The sequence below is a fragment of the Sorex araneus genome, chromosome 3 (assembly GCF_027595985.1).
Source record: "Sorex araneus isolate mSorAra2 chromosome 3, mSorAra2.pri, whole genome shotgun sequence".
Classification (NCBI taxonomy): Eukaryota; Metazoa; Chordata; class Mammalia; order Eulipotyphla; family Soricidae; genus Sorex; species Sorex araneus.
Window position 1 is genome coordinate 9,858,628 of NC_073304.1, and position 26,717 is coordinate 9,885,344.

At 57.1% G+C, this 26,717-nt stretch overlaps 1 protein-coding gene across 2 annotated transcripts in view; it reads left to right on the plus strand.

The window, feature by feature from the left end:
• FBLN5 (fibulin 5) overlaps nucleotides 1-26,717 on the plus strand; it is a 71,858-nt gene that overhangs the window by 6,814 nt on the left and 38,327 nt on the right. For both annotated transcript variants that reach the window (XM_055132005.1, XM_055132004.1), the window contains exons 3-4: nucleotides 717-768; nucleotides 4,232-4,528. In XM_055132005.1, the coding sequence (XP_054987980.1) occupies nucleotides 717-768; nucleotides 4,232-4,528 (349 nt within the window). The remainder of the gene's footprint in view (nucleotides 1-716; nucleotides 769-4,231; nucleotides 4,529-26,717) is intronic.

Sequence of the window (26,717 nt, forward strand, 5' to 3'; positions counted from 1 at the left end):
ATAGCTCTTGACCCCCTTCTTGGAAAGGGCTGAGCTGGGCTGGGCACGTCAGCTCTGGTCTTATTGTTCTTTATCATTGTCACCACTGTAGCACTGTCATCCCGTTGCTCATCGATTTGCTCGAGCGGGCACCAGTCACGTCTCCATTGTGAGACTTGTTGTGCCTGTTTTTGGCATATTGAATACGCCACGGGGAGCTTGCCAGGTTCTGCCGTGCGGGCGGGATACTCTTGGTAGCTTGCTGGGCTCTCCGAGAGGGACGAAGGAATCGAACCCAGGTCAGCCGTGTGCAAGGCAAATGCCCTACCCGCTGTGCATGGAAAATGCCCATTACCACCTGCTCCCAAAAGGGATTTCGAAGAAATGGTGCAGAGCTTAGAGCAGTAGTGCCGAGAGCCTGGCTCCGGCTCAGTGTGTGTGTGTGTGTGTGTGTGTGTGTGTGTGTGTGTGTGTGTGTGTGTGTGCGTGCGCGCACGAGCACGCGCCTGGAGCGTCAGTGCCCAGGGTGATGTCGCCAGCACCCGAGAGAAAAGAAAACAAGTAATGCCAGGTGTGAAATCACTATCAGAAAAGACAAAAATTGGGGGTGGTGCGAGGCTATCGTACCTATGTTAATAGTGTGGATTCTAGCATCACCCCGTTCTCCAGTCTTCCCGTTGCCTAGCTAGGAAGCTTTCACGGTGACAGGAATGACCCATGTCTCTTCTTCTCTGCAGCAACAGTGCACGAACGGCTTCGGCATGGACCGCACCACGGGACAGTGCTTAGGTAGGTGCAGCCGTCTTGTCCCCCGCTCTGGGGACACTGATTTCTCACCCACACACGGTCCCTGTTGTCAAGTCAGGACTCGCAACCCATGGGAGAAACCAGTGTTGGGAAGGGGCGCATCTGGGAGGTGTGTTTCTGCATCACTTTCTTGTTTATTTGGGGGGTGGTGCCAGGGATCGAACCCCGGACCTCGCAAAGGTAGGTGAGTGCTTCCCCTGAGTCACAGGCCAGCCCTGATCACCTTTTTGTGCCCTGCGTTGGGCTAAGGACGGTGAGGGGTGAAAGATGACTCGGGGTGGATCTCTGGGTCAGTGAGTTCTGTACCGGGATGTTTCCTGGGGCTGCTGGGACACATCAGAGCACACAAGCACCTTGAACCACACACATTTTCTCTCCCGTGTGTCCGAAGGTCCAAGGTCGTCTGCCAGGTGAAAATATGTTCAGCTTTTAAGAGTATCCTATGTAGTGGGGCTTTTGGACTTCTCCGTCCAACTTTGATCACTGTATCACTGTCATCCCGTTGTTCACCGATTTACTCGAGTGGGCACCAGTAACGTCTCTATTACACTCAGCCCTGGGATTTTAGCAGCTTCTCTTTACTCGTCTTTCCCAACAGATTGGAGGCTCTTTGAAGGTCAGGGGAATGAGAGCTATTGTTACTGTTTTTGGCATATCAAATACGCCACGGGTAGCTTGCCAGGCTCTGCTGTGCGGGCGGGATACTCTATTATTATTATTATTATTATTTTTGTTTTTGGAGTCACACCTGGGGATGCTCAAAGACTACTCCTGAATTTGTGCTCAGGATTGGTCCCTGGCAATACTCAGGGGACTGTATGTGGCAGAGGGGATTAGAATCTAGTGGGCCTCATGCAAGACAGGCCCCCTACTCCCTGGACTGTGTCTCTAGGCCCCATCTCGCTCACTTCACCACCCCCTGCTGCCTCCCTGATTGCCAGTGGCAAGACTTGCTTCTTGCTCACGGCTGAGTAATGTTCCTGTGGATCAAATCAGTCACACATTCCGAGGGGCAGAGGCGCCTTCAGAGGAACATGCATTAAGTGCCTCTCTTCGCTGGGTGACCCTCAGTGCGGAACCACACACGGTGACCTCCCTCCTGGGCTGGATCGAAGGTCCTCACAGGTGACCCTACACCCCGGGCCCGTGGGGGGTGGCTCACGGGGCAAGCTTAGGCTGCACCCCTACCTCTGGGTGTCTGCGGGTTTTGCATCAGGTCCAATCACTTGTCCACTCCCCCACCCCCCACCCCACAGTACATACGTTCCACGAGGCCATCCCCCAGCTCCTGTGTTCTTGTTCTGGACATGAGGAGAGTCACGTGACCGAGATGGACATAGTTTTATTTCTAAGGGGCACATAAGTAGGTCAAGAAGGAGAGGCCCAAAGGTGTCGATCCAAGGGTGCTACTGGGTTTATAACAGCCCACGCCTCTCCCTCAGCTCAGGGCCGGAACCTGCAATGACAGACAGCCCTGGGGGGGGGTGCGGAGTGGGGGGTGAGGCTGTTAGGAATTTAAACAGGCCTCCTGCAGCGGAATTTCATGCCAGAAAGAGTTCCCCGGCACTTGATCAGAGAGATGAACCCCATTGCCATGTAGCACAGAGATGATAACAGCAACAATAGCAGCAGAGGCCCGACAGGAAATGGGCAATTGAGAACCGTGCCCGGCGGGGCAGAGTGCAGCTCTGCTAGGAAGAATCGGAGCTGGCACTTGGCTCTAACGTCCAGGGCAGAGGATGCACTTCACAAGGCGGGGACAGTCAGTGGGCTTCTCTCCTGGCCTAACCAGGTTTTTTTTTTTTTCTTTTTGGGTCACACCCAGTGATGCTCAGGGGTTACTCCTGGCTCATGCACTCAGGAATTACCCTTGGGGGTGCTCGGGGGACCCTATGGGATGCTGGGAATCGAACCCAGGTCGGCTGCATGCAAGTCAAACGCCCTCCCCACTGTACTATCGCTCCAGTCCCCATGGCCTAAACAGTTTTGTTGGTGCCTAGAACCTCCTACAGGCAAGGTGCAGGCCCTCCCTGGCCGTGCCCACGGGTGTGAGGGACACTTTCGGGTTCATAGCCACAGGAAGGGCTGGGTCGTGGGGGGTGGGGGGTCTCCTCCTGGGCCCCCAGAGGGCTGGCTGAGTTTGCAGTGAAGGGCGGAGGAGCAGTCAGACTTGGGAGCAGACCCCCGGGCAGTGAGCGGGCCCCAGGGTGGGACCAGGTAGTGAGGGCAGGTAGTCTGGGCGGGCAACAAGGCCAGCCCTGGGCCCACCTGGCCACACTCCCTTCCCGCAGACCCACCTGGGCCCTCTCCAGACCTGCCCGCAGAGCTCGGGCCTGGCCGGGAAGGACGCTGTTTGTGGCGCCCTTACAAACCAGGCCCTGCTTTCTCCACAAGGAGCGTCCCCTTGGGCGGAGAGATGGCTCAGAGGGCAGGGCACAGGGTGGGCTCACAGGAGGTCTGGACTCGGTTCCTAAAACCACACGTTCCGGGGGCCAGAGCGACAGCACAGCAGGTCGGGCATTTGTCCTGCATGTGGCCGACCTGGGTTCGATCCCCCGGCATCCCATATGGTCCCCCGAGCACCATCAGGAGTAATTCCTGAGTGCAGAGCCAGGAGGAACCCCTGAGCATTGCTAGATGTGACCCCAAAAGCAAAAAAACAAAAAACAAAAAACCCAAATAAAACACATGTTCCCCAAGGCTGTTGGGAACACCCCTGAGCACTGAGCCAGGAGTAGTCCCGGAGCACCACAGAGCAAACCACGGGCACTACCAAAACAAATCTCATTCTCTGACCAAACCTCATCTTCCCTGATGCCAAGGACGCCTAGGAACACCCACAAGCCCTTCATTCCTTCTGGGGTGCCTGGCGTGGGGGATGGGGCACCAGAGTCTCGGTGCTTTTAGCGCCGATGAGCAGCCTTGGCAGGGGCCGACTTCCGGTTCCCATCCCTTCTCTCTGGGCTCCCCCGGGGGTGCGAAGTGGGCCGAAGTCACGGACAAATAACCAAGCCAGCGTTCTGGGTTTCCAAACACAAGCTGGCTAAGAGTTAGTCTCGGGGCTGGTGCCATCGCACGGCAGGGAGGGCGTTTGCCTTGCACACAGCTGACCGGGGTTCAATCCCGGGCATCCCATATGGTACCCTGAGCACCGCCAGGAGTAATTCCTGAGTGCAGAGCCAGGAGGAACCCCTGTGCATCGCCGGGTGTGACCCAAAAAGAAAAAATCAAAGTTACTCTCACGACGTTAGAGGTCTCAGGGGTCTTTGTGGCCGGAGCACGAGGATGGCTGGACGTCCCTCCCCAGTCCACTCCGTGGGGTGCCCCACGCTTGGTCAGCCCAAATGTGCCCAGGGTTGGGGCCGTTGGACGCTGGCACAGAGCTGCGCTGGCGCTTGGGCCACGGCCGTGCCCCTCACCCCGTCTTCTCTCTCCCGCTCCCCAGACGTGGACGAGTGCCGGACCATCCCCGAGGCCTGCCGCGGGGACATGATGTGCGTGAACCAGAACGGGGGCTACCTGTGCATCCCCCGCACCAACCCCGTGTACCGCGGGCCCTACGGCAGCGCCGGCGCTGGCGCCTCTGCGGGCGCGTCCTCCGCCTCGTCCTCCTTCTCCACGCCCTACTCGGGGCCCTACCCCCCCGCCGCCCCGCCGCTGCCCCCGTCCAACTACCCCACCATCTCCAGACCTGCCATGTGCCGCTTTGGCTACCAGATGGACGAAGGCAACCAGTGCGTGGGTGAGTGGCCCCGGTCTCGGGTTTCCCTCCCACTGGGCGGTGCCCCCTCCCCCGTGAATGCAGGGTCCTCCCCCCACCCATGGGACATCAGTAGCTGGCCCTCTTCAACCGCTGGCTTCCTCCAGAATCCTGTCTCGGCCTGGGTCTCCGTACCTCCGTCGGGGTCACCACTGTCTGTCTCATTCACCATCTCCTCTGACTCTCACCCCTCTCTGGACCCACCTGGGGATGGGCTGATCCTGTCTAGTCCATTGAAGGACCAAGTGTGTTTTTCTATCGGTGACAAAGGCGTGAGTGGAAGGCGTGAGTCCCGGGGAGACGGCTCTCCTCGCCCCCTGTCTCTCTGTGTGCACACAGCACAGCTCCCTGTCCTGGGCGAAGCCAGGGCCACCGAGGCCGACTGTGTCGGAAAGGTGGTGGACACTCTGGGTGGGGATCAAGGGACTGCAGCAAAGGCCGCTGGGGGTCTGCATAGCACTCTGGGCGCCGGAGGCACCAGATCCTGTGAGGGCCCGTGCTGGGGCCGTGGGGGTCCGAGCCTGTCCAGCTCTGGTTTCTGTTGGCCCAGCGGGGCCCGGAGGAGTTTCCCGGGAGCCTCCCCAGTCACTTTGGTTGTGGTAGGACCAACGTCTTTTCTCTTCTTCTCTCCTTGTTGGGCCGCACACGGCCGTGCTAGGGCTTACCTGGCTCTGCACCCAGGGCTCACTCAGGTGGGGCAGGGACCGTACGGGGTTCAGGGGACGGAACCCGTATTGACTGCCTGCAAGGCAAGAGCCCAATCTGACCTGTCCCGTCTCTTCAGCTCAGACCAAAGTCTCAAAACTGTCTCCGGCCTGCGGCAGTGGCCTTGAGGGAGGGTGCCAAGCTGGTCCAGTCGTGCCCTCCGCTGGCATCGTCTTCTTGTAGCCAGGTCTCAGAGAGATGCATCTCTGTAAATTACATGCCTTTACCGCCACACTCGTGTGGCGTGAGACATAAAAAAGCCGCAGAGAAACTAGGAATGACCGAAGGGATGTGAAGAAAATAGAAGTGAGTGGAAGTAACCATTGGAATCCGTATTTCCTTTCTTGAACCCGAACATTGGGAGCCCTGACATTTGGTCTACTTTGGGGGGGCTTCTGGGGGAATCCCACACCAGGTCTCAAAGTGGGGGGCCGTGGCCAACTGTCAGAGCTGCTGCCCTGTTACTTGGCAGTGTCTTCCACCTGCTCACGCAGACGCGTGTTTGCTTCCTCCCGGGGACTTGGAAATAACATGCAGACACGTGTCCACTGCTCAGAGGACACACTTGGACCCGACCCGCTCCCGTCTCACTTGTCCCGAGGGCTGGCGTGTGCAGGTGCAGGAAGGTGGGGGCCTGAGGCAGGGAGAGGGGGCTGAGCGGGCCGTGCCCTCTGCTGTGGTGCTATGGACGAGCACCCAGAGAGAGCGGTGGCCAGCCCAGCCTGGCCCGAAGCTTCGGTGGGGCGCAGTGTCCACTCCCTGCTGGCAATGTCAGGTCCTGCAGAACAGAGGGATTTATTTATTTATTTTTTCTTTTTGGGTCACACCCAGCGATGCTCAGGGGTTACTCCTGGCTCTGCACTCAGGAATTATTCCTGTCAGTGCTGGGGGACCATATGGGATGCTGGGCATCGAACCCAGGTCAGCCATGTGTAAGACAAACACCCTCCCCGCTGTGCTATCGCTCCAGCCCCAACAGAGGGATTTTGACAGTGAACCTCAGCCTCCTTATTTCACAGGAAGGGAGCGTGGAGCCCAAGATGAGGGCATTGGAAGGAGTCTGGCTGCCCTGACACCCTTGTCCACTTGCCCAGTGTCACCACCTGTCCCCATCCATCAGGCAGAATAAAAGTGACACCCCCACCCCCAGTACAGAGAAGGACCAGTTGGGGTGCGCTGCTCCCCTGGGGAGCCGTGGGGGCTGTTGGGGCAGGAGCCCCGTGGGAGCCCCTCTGGACGGGGTGCCCAGTGATCACCCCCCCACCCCAGCCCTGTCTACCTGGTGTTTGGCACTGAGGCCCAGCTTCTCTGACTGCCCCTTCTTCCACTGACCCCTTTCCAGGGACCCAGGGCCCTGGAGAATAAGGACGGGGCTGGGAAACCTATTCATCTCGGGTCCCCTGTGACGTCATGCAGAGTTTGGCTGCGGACCTGTCCCACAGGAGCCGCGAGCCTTCATAATGGTCCTTTTGTAAGAAGGCGGCAATCCAGGAACCCTCGTGAGGGCTGGCACGGGGCCCGTCCATTTCCAAAAAGTTTAGCATTCTGCATTCACGGGGCCCGACTTCCCCCGGCCCCACCCCGCCGTTTCCTGATTTACAGAGGCCCTTCTGGGTATTGTAAGAGGTGGCGGCGGGGCGCAGGGGACGAGGGAAGGGAGACCCCGTGCGTGCCTGCCCCAGGAGCAGGGATGAGAGAGGCGGAGCTGGAACGGGCCCCGGAGAAGCAGGGCGCCCACAGCAGGAGAGGGGAAAATAGTGGGGGAAGAAGAAGCCATTGGGCGTCCCCTTTCCCGGGGGCCTTTTTCTGGGGCTTGGCCTCATTTCCCAGGAAGCAATTCCTTACGTTTAATTTAGTCTGTGCCCCCTTCCTGCAGGCTCAGAGCCGGCTCCCCACTGCCAGCCTTGGTCTTGTTCTCTCTGTTTCGGTTTATGCGTTGGCACTCACTCAACTCGACTTCTTCTGGAACTAAGTTGGGTTTCGGGCCCGAGTCTGCAAGCCCTTGGTTTTTCAGTCTGGCTGCCCCCCTGGGGTCCTGGCAGCGGGGTGAGCAGGGGCCCAGAAATGCCAGCCCAGAAAACCACGAGAGCTTGTCGTGAAGAAAAGCTGGCGCTGGCTCCAAGCTTCTTTGGGAGTGCCCGGACTCATGCCGTCTAGCCTGTGTCCCCTGGACCCTGGCTCTTTGGGGTGCTGTTTTCTCAGGGGATGAGTCAGGTGGACAAAGGGGAAAGGCCGCGGGGAAGACGTCTTGTCTGTGCGGAATACACCGGGATGGCGACAAAAAGGCTAAAGCAAATGCATTGAAAAAGTGTGGAGCTGGCCAAGAGATATTTGAGAATTAGGTTGGTGTGAAGCGACATGTGGGTGCCGAAGGCTCGGGGAGAAGCCTGAGCACCCAGAATTGAGATCCCTGTTCTAGAACCTTCCTAGCATAGCATGGCGCCGCTGATGACAACACAGGCCCCTGAATATGAACACCACATACTTCTGTGTGTGTCCTCTTTTTTTTTTTCTTTTTGGGTCACACCTTGCAATGCACAGGGGTGACTCCTGGCTCTGCACTCAGGAATCACTCCTGGCGGTGCTCAGGGGACCCTATGGGATGCTGGGAATCGAACCCGGGTCGGCCGAGTGCAAACACCCTACCCGCTGTGCTATTGCTCCAGCCCCCTGTGTGTGTCCTCTTGGGCCTTCCACACCCCCCTCTCTGGGGAGCCCTTCTGGATTCTGGCTCTGCACATCCCCTTGTTGCTGGGGCAGATCGAGGGACTCCACCACTGATTCGTACTCCGAGACTTCCCCGAGCAGCCTTGGGCCAGACGGGCCTCGCCAGGGGCTGCAGGAGTTCTCAGGTCCTGTACGGGACTGCATGCAGGTTCTCCCTTCCGGGCTTTCTCGCTGCACGGGGGGTCTGTGGGCAGAGGGCAACGCGGAGGGATGCTTTCGAAGATGGGTGGCGTGAGCTGAGACTGCCTCTGGAGTCTCTGTTTTGCTCCCTCTGAAAATCAGCCAACGTTTATTCAACTCCTGTTTCTCAAGCGGCGTGCGGTGCCAGCTCTGGCGGAGGCACTGCTGACGGTGCAGGGTGGCTGGGCGGCGCGGTGGGGCTCTCTCCAGCACGTACGCCAGGGAGCGGGGATTAGACAACACGAAAGGACAGCAGTACTGGGCTGCCTCCACAGGCTCCTCCAGCGCATGGGGGTGGCAGAACCGAGTGCCAGGCAGGGGCAGGGCTGGCACTTGGAGGTCAGACACTTGATTTGGCCACTTCCTTAGCTGTGAGACTGGGTCTCAGTTTCCCCATCTGTTAAATGGGCACAGCAATCCTTACCTCACAGTTGATGCAAAAATGCCCTGTCCGTAGTCTATGTGGGTGTCACAAGGGGAAACTCAGAAAGGAAGCTGCTAGAATCATGAGATAAAGTGAGGAAAGACTCTTTAACTCTATTTTGGGTACCGTGACCTATGACACTGATCATGGCAGCCAGGTTTCATGTGTAAGACATTCCCGCCTCACGGCTAAGAGCAGTGTCGGCTTCCCTCCCGCCGTGTTCCCAAGTCCTCTTTCCCCATCCTCTGCCACCCCTACCTTCCGTCCAGTGAGATGCTTCCTACTGTTGCTGTGGGTATTTATTCTCTGAATCCCACCCATGAGGGGATTATTCTGTGTCTGCCCCTGCCCTTCTCTGACCTCTCACAGCTTGATACTCTCCGGATCCATCCGCGTAGGACTGGATAAAGAAACTCCGCTCCCTACACCCAACAGGATCTACCTCGGCCCTAAGACCGAAGATGCTGAGAGTCTGTCAGTGTGTGTTAGTGGTGTCGTCCATTATTTGCTCTTGATTAATAGTTTGGGCTACACCCAGCAATGCTCAGGGGTGACTCCTGGCTCTGCACTCAGAAATTACTCCTGGCAGTGCTTGGGGGACTATATGGGATGCTGGGTATCGAACCTGGGTCGGCCGCATGCAAGGCTAACACCCTCTCCACTGTACTATCTCTCTGGCCCTGAACTATTATCTTTTAAACCTTTCCGTGAGCTACAGTGGGGGCTGGAGTGATAGCACAACAGGTAGGGCGTTTGCCTTGCACGCAGGTTCGATTCCTCCATCCCTCTCGGAGAGCCCAGCAAGCTACTAAGAGTATCCCGCCCACACAACAGAGCCTGGCAAGCTCCCTGTGGCGTATTCGATATGCCAGAAACAGTAACGACAAGTCTCACAATGGAGATGTTACTGGTGCCTGCTCGAGCACCAGTAACATAGCACAAGCACTATGAACAGGAACAACAGGATGACAGTACTACTGAATGCTGAATGCTGAACGGGGGGATGTGACACACGCTCCCAGCAGGCTCTGCCTGGCTATGAAGAGCCTGTCCTTGACCCCTGCCCGGGGCTGTGAGATCCCAGCAGAGCCCCGGGACAGTTTCCGCTGGGCTCAGCAACTGAGCAGTGGGAAGTTGGTTCCGGGACCCCGTGCCATGTGCTTCAGTGGCTCAACCGAGGACAGACCCCCAGGGGAACTCAGCCTCCCTGGTGCATCTCTCCCTAGTTTTCTTTTTTCTCTTTCCTTGAGGAGCCACGTGTCCCCAAGGCTCACTTTGAGCTCTGCAGTCAGCGATCACCTCTGGGCCACCTTAGGCGGTGCCGGGGATGGAACCCGGGTCGGTTGTGCGTACGGCAGAGTTGCTGCACTATCTCTCTGGGCCCCTCTTCTCCTCTCCTTCAGTTGGGGGAACTGCGTGCACGGAGACGGAGGCCTTCAGCTTGGGGGTGTTAGGACCTGGAGCGGGGAGGGCTGAGAGCTAGACTCGGCCCCCTGCTGGGTTGCTCAGCCGCCCCCTGTGCTTTGTGCACCCCCGACCCCCCACAAGTCCCACAAGTCCTTTCCCTCCGCCGGCTGGGATGAAGCTACTTATTTATTTATTCTGGTGACCACAGCCGCTCGGGGCTAATCTCTCTCCCATGCTTGTGATGTCCAGGATCAAAGCCAGGGTCAACCACACTCATGACAAGTCCCCTGTGTTAGCCCTCTGGCCCGTTTCAAGACAAAACCTGGCTTAAGGCTGAGGTCTGGCGTCCAGCCACCGCTCATCTGGTCCCTGACACTACGTGCCCCACTCCCCAAGCCCTGTGGGGGGTGACCGACCGTCAGGGGGATCCAGTCAGTCCCCTTTACCCAAGAGCCCGAGTGGCACTTGCATTCTTGAGCTTTTGCATCCATCCACTGACCCCGTGGCCACGAGTTGCCAGGAGGGACTTGAGAGACCCCAACTGCCCAAAGAAATGTGACCGATATGATTTCACTCCCCCGGAGGTGACACGTGTTAGAAGTGGCTGTAGGGTTCAGAGAGAGGCTCCTGGGCTGAGCGCATGCTTTGCGTGTCAGAAACCTGGCTTTGCTCCACCGTGTCGTTCCCTGAATGCTGAACCAGAAATGACCCTGAGACAGAGCCAGGAGTAGCCCCTGAGCATCACTGGGTGTGGCCCCAAACCCAAAAAGCACAGCAGCGAACTAAGCAGAGAAGTAGGCGTGGGGCCAGAAATCAGAGACGGTCCCGGGACTGGAGCACGTGCCTGGTGTGTGAGGGAGTCCCCTGCCTAATCCCCAGCACCCCAAGGTCCCCTGAGCACTGCTGGTGCAGCAAACTGTCTGGTCTGCACAGCTGGGGGTGCTGTGCTTAGGAAGGCTAAGAGAGGTGTGTGTTGGGGGTTGCATTACCCAATTTGCTGTTGCCTGTTCGACACTAAGTCTCTTTGGAACTAGAGAGGTAGTACAGTGGTTAGGGTGCTCTCCCTGCCATGGGGTCAGCCCAGATTCAATCTCTGGTGGCCAGTATAGGCCCACCCCCCTCTGGTGCTCACTCCCTGAGCACGGAGTCAGCTTGAGCCCTCAGCACCTGGATGTGCTCCCAAAACTACAACTAAACAAATAAACAAACAAAAAAAGAAAGTCATTTGGGGCCCAAGGAGTGGCTCAGAGGGCTGGAGCACATGGCTGGTACGTGGGAGGCCTGGGTTTGATCCCTGGCACCAGATAGTTCTTTGAGCACTGCTGGGAGTAGCTTCTGAGCCTTGCTGAATGTGACCCAAAACAAAAGGATAAAAAAGAAAGTCACTTGGCGTCTATGTTCCAAGTTCCATTATCTGTACTAGAAGAGTACAGGAGCGATACTAGAGTATTTGAGTCTCTGGTTGTATTCCGATGATCCATCTTTATTTTTACTCAAATTTATTTTAACTCAAATTTCTGGTGAAATTTAACCTCACCGCCCATTATGTCCACAATCAACACAGGACTCTGAGCAGCCCCAGTGACAATAATAATAATAGAAGCGTGTGTGTGTGTGTGTGTGTGTGTGTGTGTGTGTCTGTGTCTGTGTAATTATAGCTGTAGTAGTTATCTGAAGTATTTGCAAGGACGTGCCATGTTTGGAAACATTATTTTGAAATTATCATTCGTGCTACCACCACTTCAAAATTACAGATGGTTTTTATTTATTTTGCTTTTGGGCCACACCCGGTGATGCTCAGGGTTACTCCTGGCTCAGCACTCAGGAATTACTCCTGGCGATGCTCGGGGGACCATATAAGATGGCGGGGATTGGACCTGGGCTGGTCCTGTGCAGGGCAGACGCCCTCCCTGCTGTGCTCCTGCTCTTGCCCTTTCAGAGAACCTAAGTCCTGCCCCCTGCTCTGGTGACTTGGCACACCGCTGTCGCTGCCACTGTCACGAGTTTGTTTTTAAAGGATCTCGGTAGCTTTCTTTCAGTAGAGAGATTTCCTACCCTAATCAATGAGTTGAGCATTATGTGGCTCTAGGGGGTGGCATGTGTTATGGTCTTCATCAGTCTAATGGGTTCAGCGCGTGCACACAGGTGCTAACAGTTCTGGGAACTGAGGACCCGTCAGGTTCCCTCCAAGTCTAGGACGTTTGACTTTCCCAAATCTACCCAATTTCAAGGGAAGATGTGGTGTCCCATGACCGGGTTTCCTGTTAACCCTTTCTAGTCCAGGTGGTTTACATCTTGTCTGTTTCTTTTTTGTTTAGTTTTTTTGTTTGTTTGTTTGGGGCCACACCTGGTGTTCTCTGGGATTACTCCTGGCTCTGTGCTCAGGGATCACTCCTGGGGGGAGTCTTGGAGACCATGAGATATATGGATTGAATCCGAGTCAGCTGCATGCAAGGCAAGTGCCTTCCCCTGTCCGGTCTCCCCAGCCCTGTCTGTTTGTCTTCCGCTGTTGGTTTTCGGTTGTTGAGCCACACCAGGTGGTGCTCAGGGCTCTGTGCTCAGAGATCACTCCTGATCTTTGGCTCAGGAGATCATCCATGGTGTGAGCTAAGTGCCCCGCCTGCTGTGAGTCTCTCTGGGCCCCTCTCCTCCTCTGTTTCACTTGCACATGCACTCAGTGCTGTCTTCTGCCTGGACCACGTGATTCCCCAGGAGCGAGGAAGCCCCTTCTGCCCTCCCTGAGCCCCTGACACCTGTCAGAGTGGCCTGGGGAAGGGTCCCAGGCTTCGGTGAGGTGCAGGGTGCCTTAGTGCCCTTGTGTGTGGGAAGTGCCCTAGAGTCTAACAATAATTCTCTCCATGACCCTCCTCCTCCTTCTTGGCTCTTAGCATATGTTCCTCGGTCTGGTCGTGGTTTTCTTCATCGTGCTCCTTTCTGGAGTGAGCCAGTGTGTGAGCAAAGCAAGTGACTTTGCAAATGGATGGGAAAAGGGTGGATTTTCCAGAGCTGGGGGCTTTGGCCCTGCTGTGGCGGGGTGGGTGACCAGGAGGCTGTGGGGCCTGCCACAGGGCAGAGCTCGTGGTGCGGGGACGGACCTCCCAGAGGGAGGGAGAGAGAGAGAGAGAGAAAGAGTGACAGAGAGACAGAGACAGAGAGACAGAGAGAGAGGGAGAGAGAGAGAGAGAGAAAGAGAGAGAGAGAGGCGCTCATTCTGGTGCTTCTGTGCTCCTTGGGAAGGTCACACGGTTGCACAGGACCAAGGTGGTGACCTTTTGTCTGTGTTCCTCAAGGCTGGCACAGATGGGCTGGCACCCCGGTGCCCACCGCAGCCCAGCTCCCTGGTCTGCACCTACTCTGGCGCTTTCCGGAACTTTTCCCCGTGGTGCTTACCTGTGTGCAGACATCTCAGGGGACCCGTGAGACCCCACCAGGAAGACAGTGATCTGGGAGCCTCCTGTGCTGTTTGAAATGATTAATGAGAGAAAGAGGTAAAGGCCCCACAGGAGTGGAGAGTGTCTGTGCTACGGAGAGTGTCTGTCTGTGCTACGGAGAGTGTCTGTCTGTCTATGGAGAGTGTCTGTCTGTGCTACGGAGAGTGTCTGTCTGTCTATGGAGAGTGTCTGTCTGTGCTACGGAGAGTGTCTGTCTGTGCTACGGAGGGTGTGTGTGAATGTAATAAAGCTCGTGAAAATAGCAATTGGGGACACTTCAACTAGGGCTCCCCGGGACAGTCGCAGGGAAGCAGGGACATCTTTGGGGGAGATGCTCAGGGGACCTGACGGGACTTGGCCAACCAGGCTGTGGCTCAGTGGGCTTCAGGGTGTGCTGCTTGGGCCTCACGGTGCTGGGGACCCCCAGAACCAGACCCCGTGCTACTCAGGGCCTCTGGGATGAACTCAGGAGCCCAGGTGCCCTAACCACTCTACTACCTCTCCAGCCCCCAGAAGATGTTCCTTATTTCAAAGACCTGGAGAGAGTAGGGGTGAGGCCAGGGAGGTGGCAGGGCGCTGTGGAGAGATTTTGGTTTTAGACCCCGAGTTGTGGGGGTTCAAGTTCTATCCAGCACAGCCACATGTCCCAGAGCCTTTGGCCATTCTGAATGGCCCCTCTAGATGGGCGGAAGGTCTCGGCAGGCCGGGGGCTCTGAGGGCCTGGTCGTCGGGCCTGTACCCCACCCGGGACAGCGTTGTCGGCTCACACTTGCCTCCTCAGCGCTGTCTGCCCCCACCCTCCAGTCCCTGCTTGCTGACCGGGAAGCCCAGAGGGACGAGTGTCTGGAAGAAAAGGGACAGAGGAGAAAGAGGGCACTTGCGGTGACCCTGTCAATTCCCTCAACTCCTCATCGGCGAGGGGCTGAATTCCACTGCTTGGATCCCCCCTCGCTGGCCTGACTCCATCTCAGAGGCAGAGAAGCCACAGACCCCATGTGTGGGGTCGGGGCCTGGGGTGCCTGGTGGGCTTGGACTCAGCCCCAGCTCACTGCCTGCTGTCTATCGGAGCACCTGGGAGCAGGAATTCTCAGTAAGTGAGAGAGGGGGAAGGAGGAGGGGCAGGTAGGGGAAGAGGGAGGAGGAAAGGAGGGGAGAGAAGGAGGGAAGACAGGAAAGAAGGGAGGAGAGTGGGGAATGGGAAGGAGGAAAGAGGTAGGAAAGAAGGAAGGAGGGAAGAAGGAGAGGAGAGCAGGGAGGAAGGAGAGATGAAGGAGGGTGAGAGGAGGAAAGGAGAGGGAAGGAAGAAGAGCAGGGAGGAAGGTAGAGGGAGAGATGGAAAGAGGGAAGGGAGAAGGAAGGGAAAGAAGGAGGGAAGGGAGAAAGGAGTGAAAGAAGGAGGGAAGAAAGAGAAGAAAGGAGGAGGGATGAAGGAATGGAGGGAGGGAGGGAAGGAAGGAAGGCAGGAAGGAGAAAAAGAAGGGGGGAGCAAGAGGGAAGGCGGAGGGCTCGAGAGCGGGGAGGAAGGAGCTCGGGAAATTCTAACCCAGCAAGCTTCACTCATCTCCGACTCACTCCTCACCCGCTGATGCTCTCTGGGTACCAAGTGGGGACCAGGTGGCCCTGGGTCTCCTCGAGCTGCCGTGCCCTGTGGGTCCGTGGGCCCCCCGTGTGTGCCCGCACCCCGCGTGCTGAGTGTACACGCTCTCTGGAGGGCTGGCACGGGCCACAAAGCCCTCCCTTCTGCTGCGGGGGGCCGGGGTGCCCGTCCTGGGGCCTCCGAGGGAGGGCCAAGTCGTGAGCTGTGCCTTGAAACCACATTTTGTCTCTGTGCCAGCCACACCCAGTCAGGGCCAGCCAGCAACTTGAACAACTCCAGGGGGCACCGTGCCATTCTCCGACATGCCATCGGCACCCCCTGGAGCCCCTTCGCCAACCCGGGGCTCCTGTTTGTCTTGGAAGCAGAGGCCCAGGCCCAGGGGAGGGTCTCAGGGCCACCTCCCGGGGCGCTGGCCGCGAGAGGACATTCACAGGATTCCTTCTCCCCGGAGGGCCCCAGACAGCAGACGGGATGTCAAGGACTGACCTCCACTTCCCCTCCCGCTCGCTCGTGGGAGCCAGGCCAGAGGGGAGCCGGGGACAGCCAGCGCCAGGCGCTGCCCCTGCAGCCAGCCGCCAGACTCCGGGGCCAGGAGGCCTCGTCTGCATGGCCTGCCCTTCCCGTCCAGCTCAGACAGTTGCAGAAACGCAGCCAGCGCTGATCTCTGAGCGCCGCATAGTTCACGGGTCTTAACACATCCCCCCAGGAGCCCGTGAGGTCAGAGGAACAGACTCGCCTTGGGAAGAGGGAGGGAACTGGCGTCTTGGTTCCCGTGGGAAGGGCGCGGATACCTGAGGGAGCGTCTCTGTCTCTGGGACCCTGCAAGGACACGCAAAGCCTCGCTTGTCTCCCAGCAGGGGGAAAAGATCCCCCAGCTCAGAGGTCATTTTCCCTCTGAGCTGGGGGATGGACGGCCCCCGGGCTGGGCAGGATACCCCTGTGACCAAAATGAGGTCGGATGAGGCTGGGGTCGCACTCCCTGTTCCGGGGGCAAGCAGTGACCTCAGACAGAGCTAATTAGTGACCACAGCACCCCCGATGGACACCCCGTCCCCCGCCCCGTCCCTCCCCCACACAGACAGACACGTGTGCCTCGAGGAGACGTTCGTGTCTGTGTCTTGAACATCTCTCTACCCGGCAGGATCTTTCTGTCTTGGTTGTTGTATTTTTAGCACCCCAAAATACAGGAAAATACCCCAAAATGCCCCCAACTACTGAACAGGGAAGCTTAGAAGGGGCCAGGATCAGGGATCTGGGGAGCACTGTGTAGAGGACGCACCCCAAGTCGCCTCTCACTGATGATCTCTGCGGGGTGCACGGACTTTCTTCGGTTCCCCCCGCCCTGGGCACTCACACATGCTCTGCCCTGGGCGCTCACACATCCCCCGCCCTGGGCGCTCACACATGCTCTGCCCTCTCCGAGCTTATCTCCCGGGGGTCTGGCAGGCCTCTGCAGACAGTTAGGCTCTGTCTGGCATGCAGGGTCCCGCGAGGGGGACGGCTGGACCAACACGGTCCAGGAGGGACTTTGCCGGGGAGGGTGTGGCTGCCCGCGAGACCCGGGACTGCTCCCTGGGAAGGGCCGCGGGGTGGGGGGGACTCCGGGAAGCCGAGTGGGATTTTCAGTGAGAGACGAGTCTAGGGGGGGGCTGGGGGTGAAGAGGCCAGGGTGCGCAGACAGATGAGGCAAGAGCTTTCCTGGGTGGTGGGGGCACTGCAGGGAGGGCGCCGTGGGGGCCTCCGGCACTGGGGGCTGCCCCGAGCAAGGGAAAGAGGGGGCACACCCTGGGCGGTGGAGTGGGGCTGCCCCCGGGCATGGCTCTGTGCACATTCGAGGCCATGTGAGTGTGTGTGTGTATGTGTATATGTGTGTGTGTATGTGTGTGTATGTGACTGTGTGTGTATATGTGTGTATGTGACTCTGTGTATGTATGTGTGTGTATGTGACTGTGTGTCTATGTGTGTGTATATGTGACTGTGTGTGTGTATGTGTGTGTGTGTCTGTATAAGTGTGTGTGAGGGGGAGGGGGATAGTTTGTGGATGTCAGTCTGAAAAATATTTTTGGTTTAGGGGCCCTGTGGATGGACTTGTGGCCACTTGTGGGGTCGCAGTGGGTCCGGCTTCCTTCCAGCCCTGCCCACTTCAGCTGGGAGAACCTTCAAGCCCCCAGGAGAAGGCTGGGTGGTCTGAGGCAGTGTTTTTGTTTTGTTTTGTTTTGTCTTTTGGGTGGGGCCCACACCTAGCCATGCCCAGTGGCTCCTGGCTTTGTGTCTGGGGCTGTCCCTGGCCATGCTCGGGGGAAGCTTACGTGCTGCTGGGTATCTACCCGGGGCTGTCTGTGTGCAGAGCCTGTGCCCAGCTCCCTGGGCGCTCAGATGGGTGTCGTCAGAGGCTGTGAGTGTCCACGTGTGTCTATCTGTGACTGTCCACATGCCGGCCCCACCTGCACTCACACCGCTATCACCTCCCCGGGCTCTGGGGCCTGCCCTCGCATCCTTCTGAGGGGTGAGCCATGGTGGGGCTGAGTCATTCTCATGGTGACCAGGGCATGGGGCCTGGAGCCCAGAGAGCCTGGCATTGCCTCTGCTGTGCCCAGGACAGCTGGCAGCACCCGTCTTCCAGCGCACGTCCCGGGGAGCTGAGAAAACCTAGAACCCCCAGTCGGGTAGAACAGGGGGGGGGGGGTTTCCTTAATCTGCTTCCTGCGACACTCCCACCCAGTTCTCGGGGAATTCTTTTCCAAAAGTCCTTTAGTGTCACTGGCTGTGAGGCCACCACTTGCTGGTGCGCAGAGACTGTTCCCGGCTCCGGGACCCTCTGAGGTGCCAGGGAGGGAGCGGAATCAACTGTGCGTGTCACACCCGGGGTGACGGCTTCTCAGGTGAGGAGATGAGCAGAGGCACACACAAGACAAGGCAAAGGCAAAGGAGTTGTGCTCCAGCGTACGGGGGTCAACTCTCTCACCCACAGAGTGGTCTCTCGATCGCGACCCCGACTCCAGGCAGCAAGCGGTTTCTTTAGGTTCTGATGACATAGGCAGCCCATGCCTGACTGTTGCAGGAAAAGTTCTTCCTTAGTTCCCAAACACTTGTTTTGGCAAGTGTCTCGGGTGAAGTCGTCAGGCAATGGTTAAACAATAATTTCCAGTAACAGTTTGTGGTCCCATAGGCTACTCATTCTTTACGGTTAACAAAAGACAATGTCTGGGGTGTTTTACCTGGGGCATAGGGATTGATTGGGCCCGTTTATTGGGCCCAGGAACTTCCCAGGTGGGTTCAGGTTGGCCACTTACGCACTGTTCCAGTGCTGGGAAACTGTATCTGTTTCGGTTCCAGAAACTGCACTTGAGGCCGGGCTGATTTTGCCGATTTCTGCCGCCTGTCATGGCGTCAGTTCTGCCCTTCCTCCTGCAAGGCAGTGTAACCCCCTGTACTATCTCTCAGACCCTCGGGGGACCCTTATATTTCTTTTTTTAGTTTCTTTTGTTTTGGGGTCTCATTGCCTGTGCTCAGGGCTTATTCCTGGCTCTGCGCTCAGGGGCCACCCCGGGTGGGGCTCAGGGGACCATAGGGGATGCTGGGGATTGACCCCAGCTTGACGCCGTGCGAGGCAAGTGCCCTGGCCACTGTATAATCACCCGGTCCTTCAGGGCCCCTTGGAAGGGGGCTGTGTCCCTGTCTGAGGCACCAGCGGTGGTGGTCAGCGGCAGGTACACTGGGCTAAGGGCTATGGGGGCTCCCCGGGTGGGGGGACTGGAGCCTGGGGTGACTCTTGAGCGAGTCCCCTCGTTGTATCATTCCACTTCTGAAAGCACCTCCTGCAGCTTCACACTCAGGGTCGCCCCCAGCAGCCCGGGGCCGTCTCCGTGCCCCCATTGCTGGGCTCCGGGATGGAGACCTGGGCTGTTAGCAGCCCCCCGAGCCCTGTGGATGCTCTGAGGCTCCCGGGCTGCCCTCACCTCCCCTGTTTGCGGCCTGTCCTCGGCCCCCTCCCGCCCCCCGTTGTGGCCCTGCTCTGACCCTGGCTTGCCTTTGCCTGCAGTCTTCTTGTGGCTGCTCCGAGACTCTCCCTGTACCAGCTCAGTCCAGATGTCACCCCCACCACGAGGCCTGACTTTGGTTGCTGGCAGTGCCAGTCACTGCCGTGTGTGCCCTGAGCCCAGCTTTCTGAGTCGGTGGGCCTGGGCATGGCGCTGTTCTTGGCAGTGCTGAGGGGCTGAGCCCCAACTCAGAGAACACCTGGTCCTGGGTGTCCTTCGCCGGCTGCGGCTCAGCTTCTTGCGTGTCTGCGGACCTGACCCAGTCATGGCATGTGGGCCCCTTGCCTGGTGAGCCCCTCGGGACCGACAACCTGATTTCTTCCCCGCTAAGAGGGTTTCCGGGCAGTTTCCCCAACTTGGGCATTTCCCTGGGGGTGCTGTTGCCATGGAGCCTGGATTCCTGCAGTGCTTCCGGTGAAGTCTGCGGGGGCTCTCGGGATTCCGCAAAGGGTGTCAGAAATCCAACAACGTCAGCCAAGCATGAAGCCCAGTCTGCAGGCTGGGCCCCCACTTTGCACCCCTGTCACCCGTCAGCGGGGAGCTGTACAGGACCCATAGCTGCGGCCAGGGGGGCGGGGGGGGGGAAGGAGAAGCCTCTGGCTTGTGAGTCCCAACCAAGTGTGACCGAGTCTCCAGGCGGGAACTGGAACTTTGTAAGCTTTGGGGATCCAGGATTAGGATGGGGTGCATGGAGCGTCTCTCGCTCTTCCCACACGGTGTTTTCAGGGTGGCCGGGATCTCCTCCCTGGGGTTCAAGATTGCCGGGTCAGCCACGCAGGAATGGCTCTCACGGGTCCTTAGTTGGTTCTGGCGAGAGGGGGCGGAAGGGAGCTCTGGGGTGATCCTGGGTTCCTCAGAGCTGACTGTGACCAGGGGGAATGTGAGCAGAAGGCACCCCACCTCACCCTTCAGTCAGAGGGGGCTCCTCAGAGGACTGACAGGAAATGGACTCTGTGTGTGTGTGTGTGTGTGTGTGTATGCATGCATGTGTGCACGTGGGGGAGTACTGGTGATGGAGGGGTGTGTGTGTGTGTGTGTGTGTGTGTGTGTGTGTATGCGTGCATGTGTGCACGTGGGGAGTACTGGTGATGGAGGGGTGTGTGTGTGTGTGTGTGTGTGTGCATGCATGCATGTGGGGGTACTGGTGATGGAGGGGTGTGTGTGTGTATGTGTGTGTGCGTGTGCATGCGTGCACGTGGGGGAGTACTGGTGATGGAGGTGTGTGTGTGCAGTGTGGTATGTGTGTATTAGTGCGCAGTATGCGTGTGGAATATGTTTGTGTGGGGATATGTGTGTCGTGTATGATGTGTGGGGTGAGTGAGTATATGTGTGTGGTGTGTTTGTGGCTGTTGTGGGACTTGGTAATTATGTGTGAGGAGTATGTTTGGGGTGGGGTGTGTGTGGTGTGTGTGTGGAGGTAGTGTGGAGTGTATGAGGGGTTGCCGGCTATGGCGGAGGCCCTCCCATGGCCATTCTGGATGAAGCGTCATGGGGGTGGATTCCCGAGGGAATCCAGCCTGGCATAAGCGGCTGGTGGGTGGGTGGGTGGGGGACACTCACTGCTTTAGAGTTTCGCCGGGAGCACAAGGACCAGGAGCAAATTGCAATTTTCCTAAGGTCACTTTGAAGGTCACTCGCAGGCTGGACTAGAGCCCCAACCCTCTGGATTCCTAATTCTGAGATGTTGTCCGGATGGTGGGAGGGGCTGGATGGGGGGCGGGGGGTGGGCTGTTCTCTGCTCCTCTGGGGCTTCCCTTTCCTCTTCTTCCTCGGTGCATCCGGAGCAGGTGGCTCCATCAGCACTGCTGGGTGTGGTGGCCCCAGGGTCCAATGGGCCAGAGGCTGCCTCTCAGCACAGCTGGGTGTGGCCCTTATTAAGGAAAAAAAAAGAAAGAAAATTAGAGAAAAGAAAAAACCACTGGCTCCCGGCCTCAGCCTCAGTCCCTTTCCCTGGAGTCCAGTTTCACAAGAATCCACTCCCTGCCCCGCGATGGGGCCCCGCCAGGAGGAATCACGTCCAGGGTCCTAGCGCTGCGCTCTCTCCACACACAACCCCGTCGAGAGGGCACCTGGGCGGACTCACCTGCTGGCTCGTCTGCTCCCCGGGATGCCAGAGCTGCCGCGGGGCCGGCAGACACCCCTCGGCTGGAGTGGCAGGGCCGACGGCCCCGGAGAGTGGGACTTGGCTCTGGCGCCCCTGAGGCGGGCCGGCCTGCCAGGAATTCCACCCGGGCAGCTGACGCCATCCAGGGAACCCTCTCCCCCCTCCCCACTGACGGGGATGCCCTGCAGGTGGCAGCGGGCATGGTAATGTGGGGCCAGGGGTCACCACCAGTGGGGGCCAAGGAGGACCCCAGGGCGCAGTATCATCGAGTCTGCTCTGGCCGCTTTCCAGGTGACACAAAGTTGGGGCTCTCACGACACACATTTCTATTCCCACAGAGGCCGGAAGTTCCAGGTCGAGGTGTGGCAGGATTGGTTCCCTCTCGGGACCTGGGGGAGTGATCCAGGGTCTTCTCGGGGGACTTAGTGATGGACTGGGTGACCTGCCTCCAGTGCCCGTGTCTGTCCCACCTCCCCGGCTCTCGAGGACGTCTGTCCCATAGGGGCTGATTTATTACCTCCTTCGAGATTCTTTCTCTGAATCCAGTTGCCTTTTGAGGTGTTAGGGGTTAGGACTTCAACGTGTGAACTTGGGGGAGCACAGTTTGATTTCAGCCTAGGAATCTGGGGGGTCCTTGTATTTCCCGCGGTGACCCTTCTGAGGTCAGATGCCACTTTCCCATCCTTGCCCTTGGTGACCGGCCCATTGGCTATCCCCACTTCTTCCTCTTCCTCCTCCTGATGCCCCGTCCATCACAGACCCTCCACACCACACCCAGAGCTCCCCCAGACACTCCAGGGGGCCTCCTTGGACAGGGCATGTGTTGTCCTTCACCCCTGTGCAGGGTCCGGAGTTGCTGGCTCGCAGATGACCGTGTGGTCCGAGCCGGTTGGGAAATGAGTGCCGGATAAACAGGAAGATGTGCTTCCACCCAGCAGCCCCGGGGTCCGCCTTCCTGTCGGCCCTTTGCGCTCCTTCGCAAAGCAGAGGTCCTGGAGGGAGGAGGAAGTTCCTTTTCATCTGTCTGTCCTCGCCTGACCACCCCGGGTCAGCCGCGGAATCTGCCAGCGGGAAGGGACGCTCGGCATTCTTGAGCCCCGCGCCCCCAGCCCTCGAGTGGAAGGAGAATGTCTCCTTGGGGCTGTGTGGAGATGATCTTCAATCATTCGGGAGGGAGAATGACATTCTTTGGGCCCAGATGAGGGGACACGCCTCCCTCCGCCCACCCCCCCACCCAGTCCAGCGACCTTCCGTCCCCTTGTTTCTTGGCTGAAAGTCTGGGTCTGCAGAGGCCGTTTCAGCAGAGCCAGGGGTGTTCTCCCCGTGAGTCCCGCGCCGCACACCCCAGGAAGCCTGACTCTGCAGAAACAGCTGGGCCTTGGCAGGCTGCGGGGGAAACGCTTACAGTTTGGAAGTGCTTTGCTCTGGAATGGTGTTTGCGGAGTGAAGAATGTGCTGTCTGCTCGGGCAGGGCACCCGTCTGAGCCCCGTTCGCGCCCCTCTCCCTTCTCTTCCTTGAACAGAGCGCCCTGGTTGCGACACCCCGAGGTGGCCGTGCCTTGGGTGTTGGTTTAGCTCTTGGGATTGTTGGAAATCATGCCTGTGTCCTTAGGTCAATGGCCTTGGCTCTTGCTCAGTGAGCCAGACACACTTCTAGAATTTTCTAAGTGTGCCTGGACATGGAAAAGGCTGAGAAGGACGATTTGATGTGTTCCGCGGAGATTTCTAGGAACGAAGAGAAAGAAGGTTTCCCAGTATCTGTCTTCTTAAATGAAACACGGTCACGTTTTTGTTCATGGTGCTCTGGTTTGGGGTGGAGTGAATGCCAGCCCGGGCCTCTGTTTCAATAAAGGTGAAGGGCAAGTCAAGGACATCTGACGTCCTAATTCACCGGCCTCTCTGCTTGTGAGTCACAAAGACTCAGCTTGGAGTGGCTTAAGCAAAAATAAATAAAACAGAACACAGTAATCATATATTTTTTTTTTAGAAAAACCCTGCCTGCCCAGACAATTAATTTTTTTTATTTCATGATCTAAATGACCGCAAATAGAATTTGCCTTAAATGGCTGGATCCCAGCATTCCGAGTGGGTCAACCAGATGGGGAGGTGGCCCCCTTTCCTGCCCGTCTTCCCAGCCTCTCTGTTCTCAGAACAGGCTCTCTCGTAGGTGGTCCCTGGGAGCACCAGGCTTTCATCTTCCCAGTTAGGCAACTCAGAGAGGAAAACTCCATCTCTAAAGTGTGGCCGAGGGGCAGAGTTGGGGGCCTGGAGCCGGGTCACACGCCCATCCACAAACACCCCAGAGCAGTATCGATACGTGGGGCTGTGACTTTCCAAGCTGACGTCACAGCCCAACCTGGCCCTGGTCCGGAGCATCTAATGAGACTTGGAACAGAGGCACCAGAGGAAGAGAAAGGGGGTTTCTCTACAGAACATGGAGTGATATTACCAGACGGGTGAGGTTGAGGCTGAGTTGGCGAGAGCTCTGCCTGGCTTCTGGCTTCCACACGGAAGCGGAAGAGACGAACCATGAGTTAGTTCTGAGTCAGTGGTGGTCAGTTATGGGGGAGATGCCACCAGCTGGTTGCGTGCGTGTGGCGCCTGTGCCCTTAGCTGCGTGGGGCGGTGCTGGGCGGTCAGGAGGGTGCTGACCTCTGTGCTCCCCACAGAGCACTGACTGCACAGGCAGGTAGGCAGGTGCCCGGCCCACCTCCCCTGTCGCTCAGTGCTCCCAGTGCCTCCCCAGAGTCCTCTCTGCGGACACATCAGGCTGTCACGGAACTTCAAGTGCAGGAAAAGCACCCGAGGCTTTGTTCAAATCTGTGCTGCCGTCTTTGCCCTCTGCCTTAGGGGAAACCCACGCACGGGCACAGAGACCGGCAGGCGTGTCTCATGTGCCTCCACCACCGTCATGATCACACTGCAAAGCCTCTGTGCATTTTGGTCACCTTTTCTTGGCATCCCCCCTCCCCCCCGCCCCAACCCAGTGGTGCTCAGGACTTACTGCTGGCTCTGTGCTCAGGGATCACTCCTGGGACCCAGAGTGGGAAGCCAGGGATTGAACCTGGATCAGCGAGGCAAACGCCCTACCCACTGTGCTATCTCTCTGGCCCTCAGTGCCGTTTCCTTTGTCTATGGCGCACCCTCGCTCAAGCTCTCCACCTGCCTCCACCTCCCTCATCTCCCGGCCCTTTTCAGAGAGAGCAGAGGAGGTGACGCGCGAGCCGTGAGGTTCAGGAAGGAAGACGCGGGGATGAATGTAGCCACGTACTCGTTGAAGGTCTCATGATCCAGCCCCACGCATCTGTTCTCGAAACAAAGGTCGTGGGGTCAGCTTAGACGGCTCTGGGCCACTTCCGAGAACCTTGTTCTAGAATCACAACTCAGGGCACGCCGCTGACTGGGAAAGGCAAGCGAAAGCACTTGAGTAACACTTTTCTGTAAACGGAGCCGAATTTTTCTAGGAGTGCTGGAATGTCAGGAATGGACTTGACGCTTCCCCACAAGTGTTTCAGGGAGCAGCCTCCAGGGAGGGGTCCCAGGCCGGGCCGCCTGCACCGGAGCCAGCTCGGACCCTCAGAAGTTGGCTGATTTGGGGCAAGTGTTACAAACTCTCTGCACCGCAGTCTCGTTTATCTGTAGAGCAGGGACAGTCCCTGACTAACCCCCCCCCAGAATCGCTCTCCTGCAGGGGAGATTTTCCTGCCTACAGAAGCAGCAGCAGAAGTTTCCAGAGGTTTTATTTTTATTTTTTTAATTGCTTCATTGTAATACCAGAGTATGTTAATCGCTGCTGTTCATCTTTCTCAGCGAGCAGCTGAACCGTGGAGTGAAAAGCCGTATGCAATGTTGGGTATATATGAAAATAATCTGGAGTTTCCATGTGAGCCAGGAGCTTATGAATTATGGCTATGGGCGAAGCTAGCCCCCCACCCTCCCCCCCACCCCACGGACCCAGACACTTCCTCGGCATCTTCTTGGCTCCATCCTTGGCTTCTCGAACTTATTCCTCTCGCTTTAGAGTTTGTGTCTAAGATTCCCCATGCCTTTGTACGTAAACAGAGTTTACTGTTTTCTTTGGGGTACATTTCCCCTGTGAGACACTACACTGTCCTTTGGCCAAGGGCCTTCGGGAGATGTTTAGAATTGTTGTGGCAGTGTTTGCTGTTACTGTTGTTTTGGTTCTGGGGCCATACCTGCTGGTGCCCAGGGGCTATTCCTGGCTCTGTGCCCAGGAGAGACCCGGGTATTGCTAGGGAGACCAAACTTGGTGCCAGGTATTGGAGCCAGGGTCAGTCACATACACAAGCAAGTGCTTTAACACCTATCTGATAGATGTTGCCTGGCCTTGCTTCCAGTTTTTGTATTATAAAGAATAATTCTGTAAATATTCTCCTGGGGGTGAGATCACTGTGCCAGAAGGTTAATCCGCTAATTAGCAGTGATGGAAGTCTCCACCCATACTTGGTAGTGAGAGATTCCTTAGTTTCTGGCCATCTAGTAGTTGAAAAATGTTTCCCCTCCCCCCCATACACACACATTTTTAATTGCATTTCCCAGGGTATTAGTGAGGTTCATCATCCTTGGCCGGGAGTAGGGGGTGGGGGCGTTGCTCCCCAGCAGTGCACGGTCCTGGTAAAACGAGGTCTAGTCAATGGACTTTGTTGTTCTGTACGTGGACCTAGTGGTCCTGAGGGCCACCAGGATTACATCTGGCGGCCACGGGGGACAATGAGGTGTCAGGTATTGAACTAGGCATATGCTCCAGTTCTTTGAGTCATCGCCTTGGTTCCCCTGAGGCTGACCATTTTAAAATGTATTTATTTATTTATTTATTTAAAATTTTTTTTTTTATTGAGTCACCATGTGGAAAGTCACAAAGTTTTCAGGTTTAAGTCTCATTTATACAATGCTTGAACACCCATCCCTTCACCAGTGCACATATTCCACCACCAAGAATCACAGTATAGCTCCACCCCGTCCCCCCACACCCCTAGCACCCCCACCACCCCTAGCCCCCCCAACACCCCTAGCCCCCCCTTGCCTGTGTAACTGATAAATTAAAATGTATTTATTGTCATTTTGGTTTCACATTTTGTGAAGTGAATCATCTTTGGATCATTGTTTTCTACCTCATTTTCTTTCTTCTTTTATACTTACGAGTTGCTCGAATTCTCTCTCTATGTAAATACTAATTCCTTTCCACGGTGTGGGTTTCAGATCTCATCTCCCAACTGTGGCTTATCTTTCGATATTTTTTGAGTAACAGACATGGCCGTGTAAAATAATTGAATTTATTAATCTTTTAGTGGCTTGAGGGGAAGATCTTTGAGTCATCCTTTCTTACTCTTAGGTCATAGCTATGTTGTCTTATAATGTCTTTTAAAGCTGAAAGACTCTGACTTTTGCATACAAATCTGAAACCCATTAGAAGGAATTTATGTGTATGGCTAGAGGCATAGATGAGGATTACTTTACCTGGGTATGGACAAAAGACAATTACTCTGAATCGTTTTATTGAATAGTCCTGCTGCCCGATGACTCAGCAATTTCCCT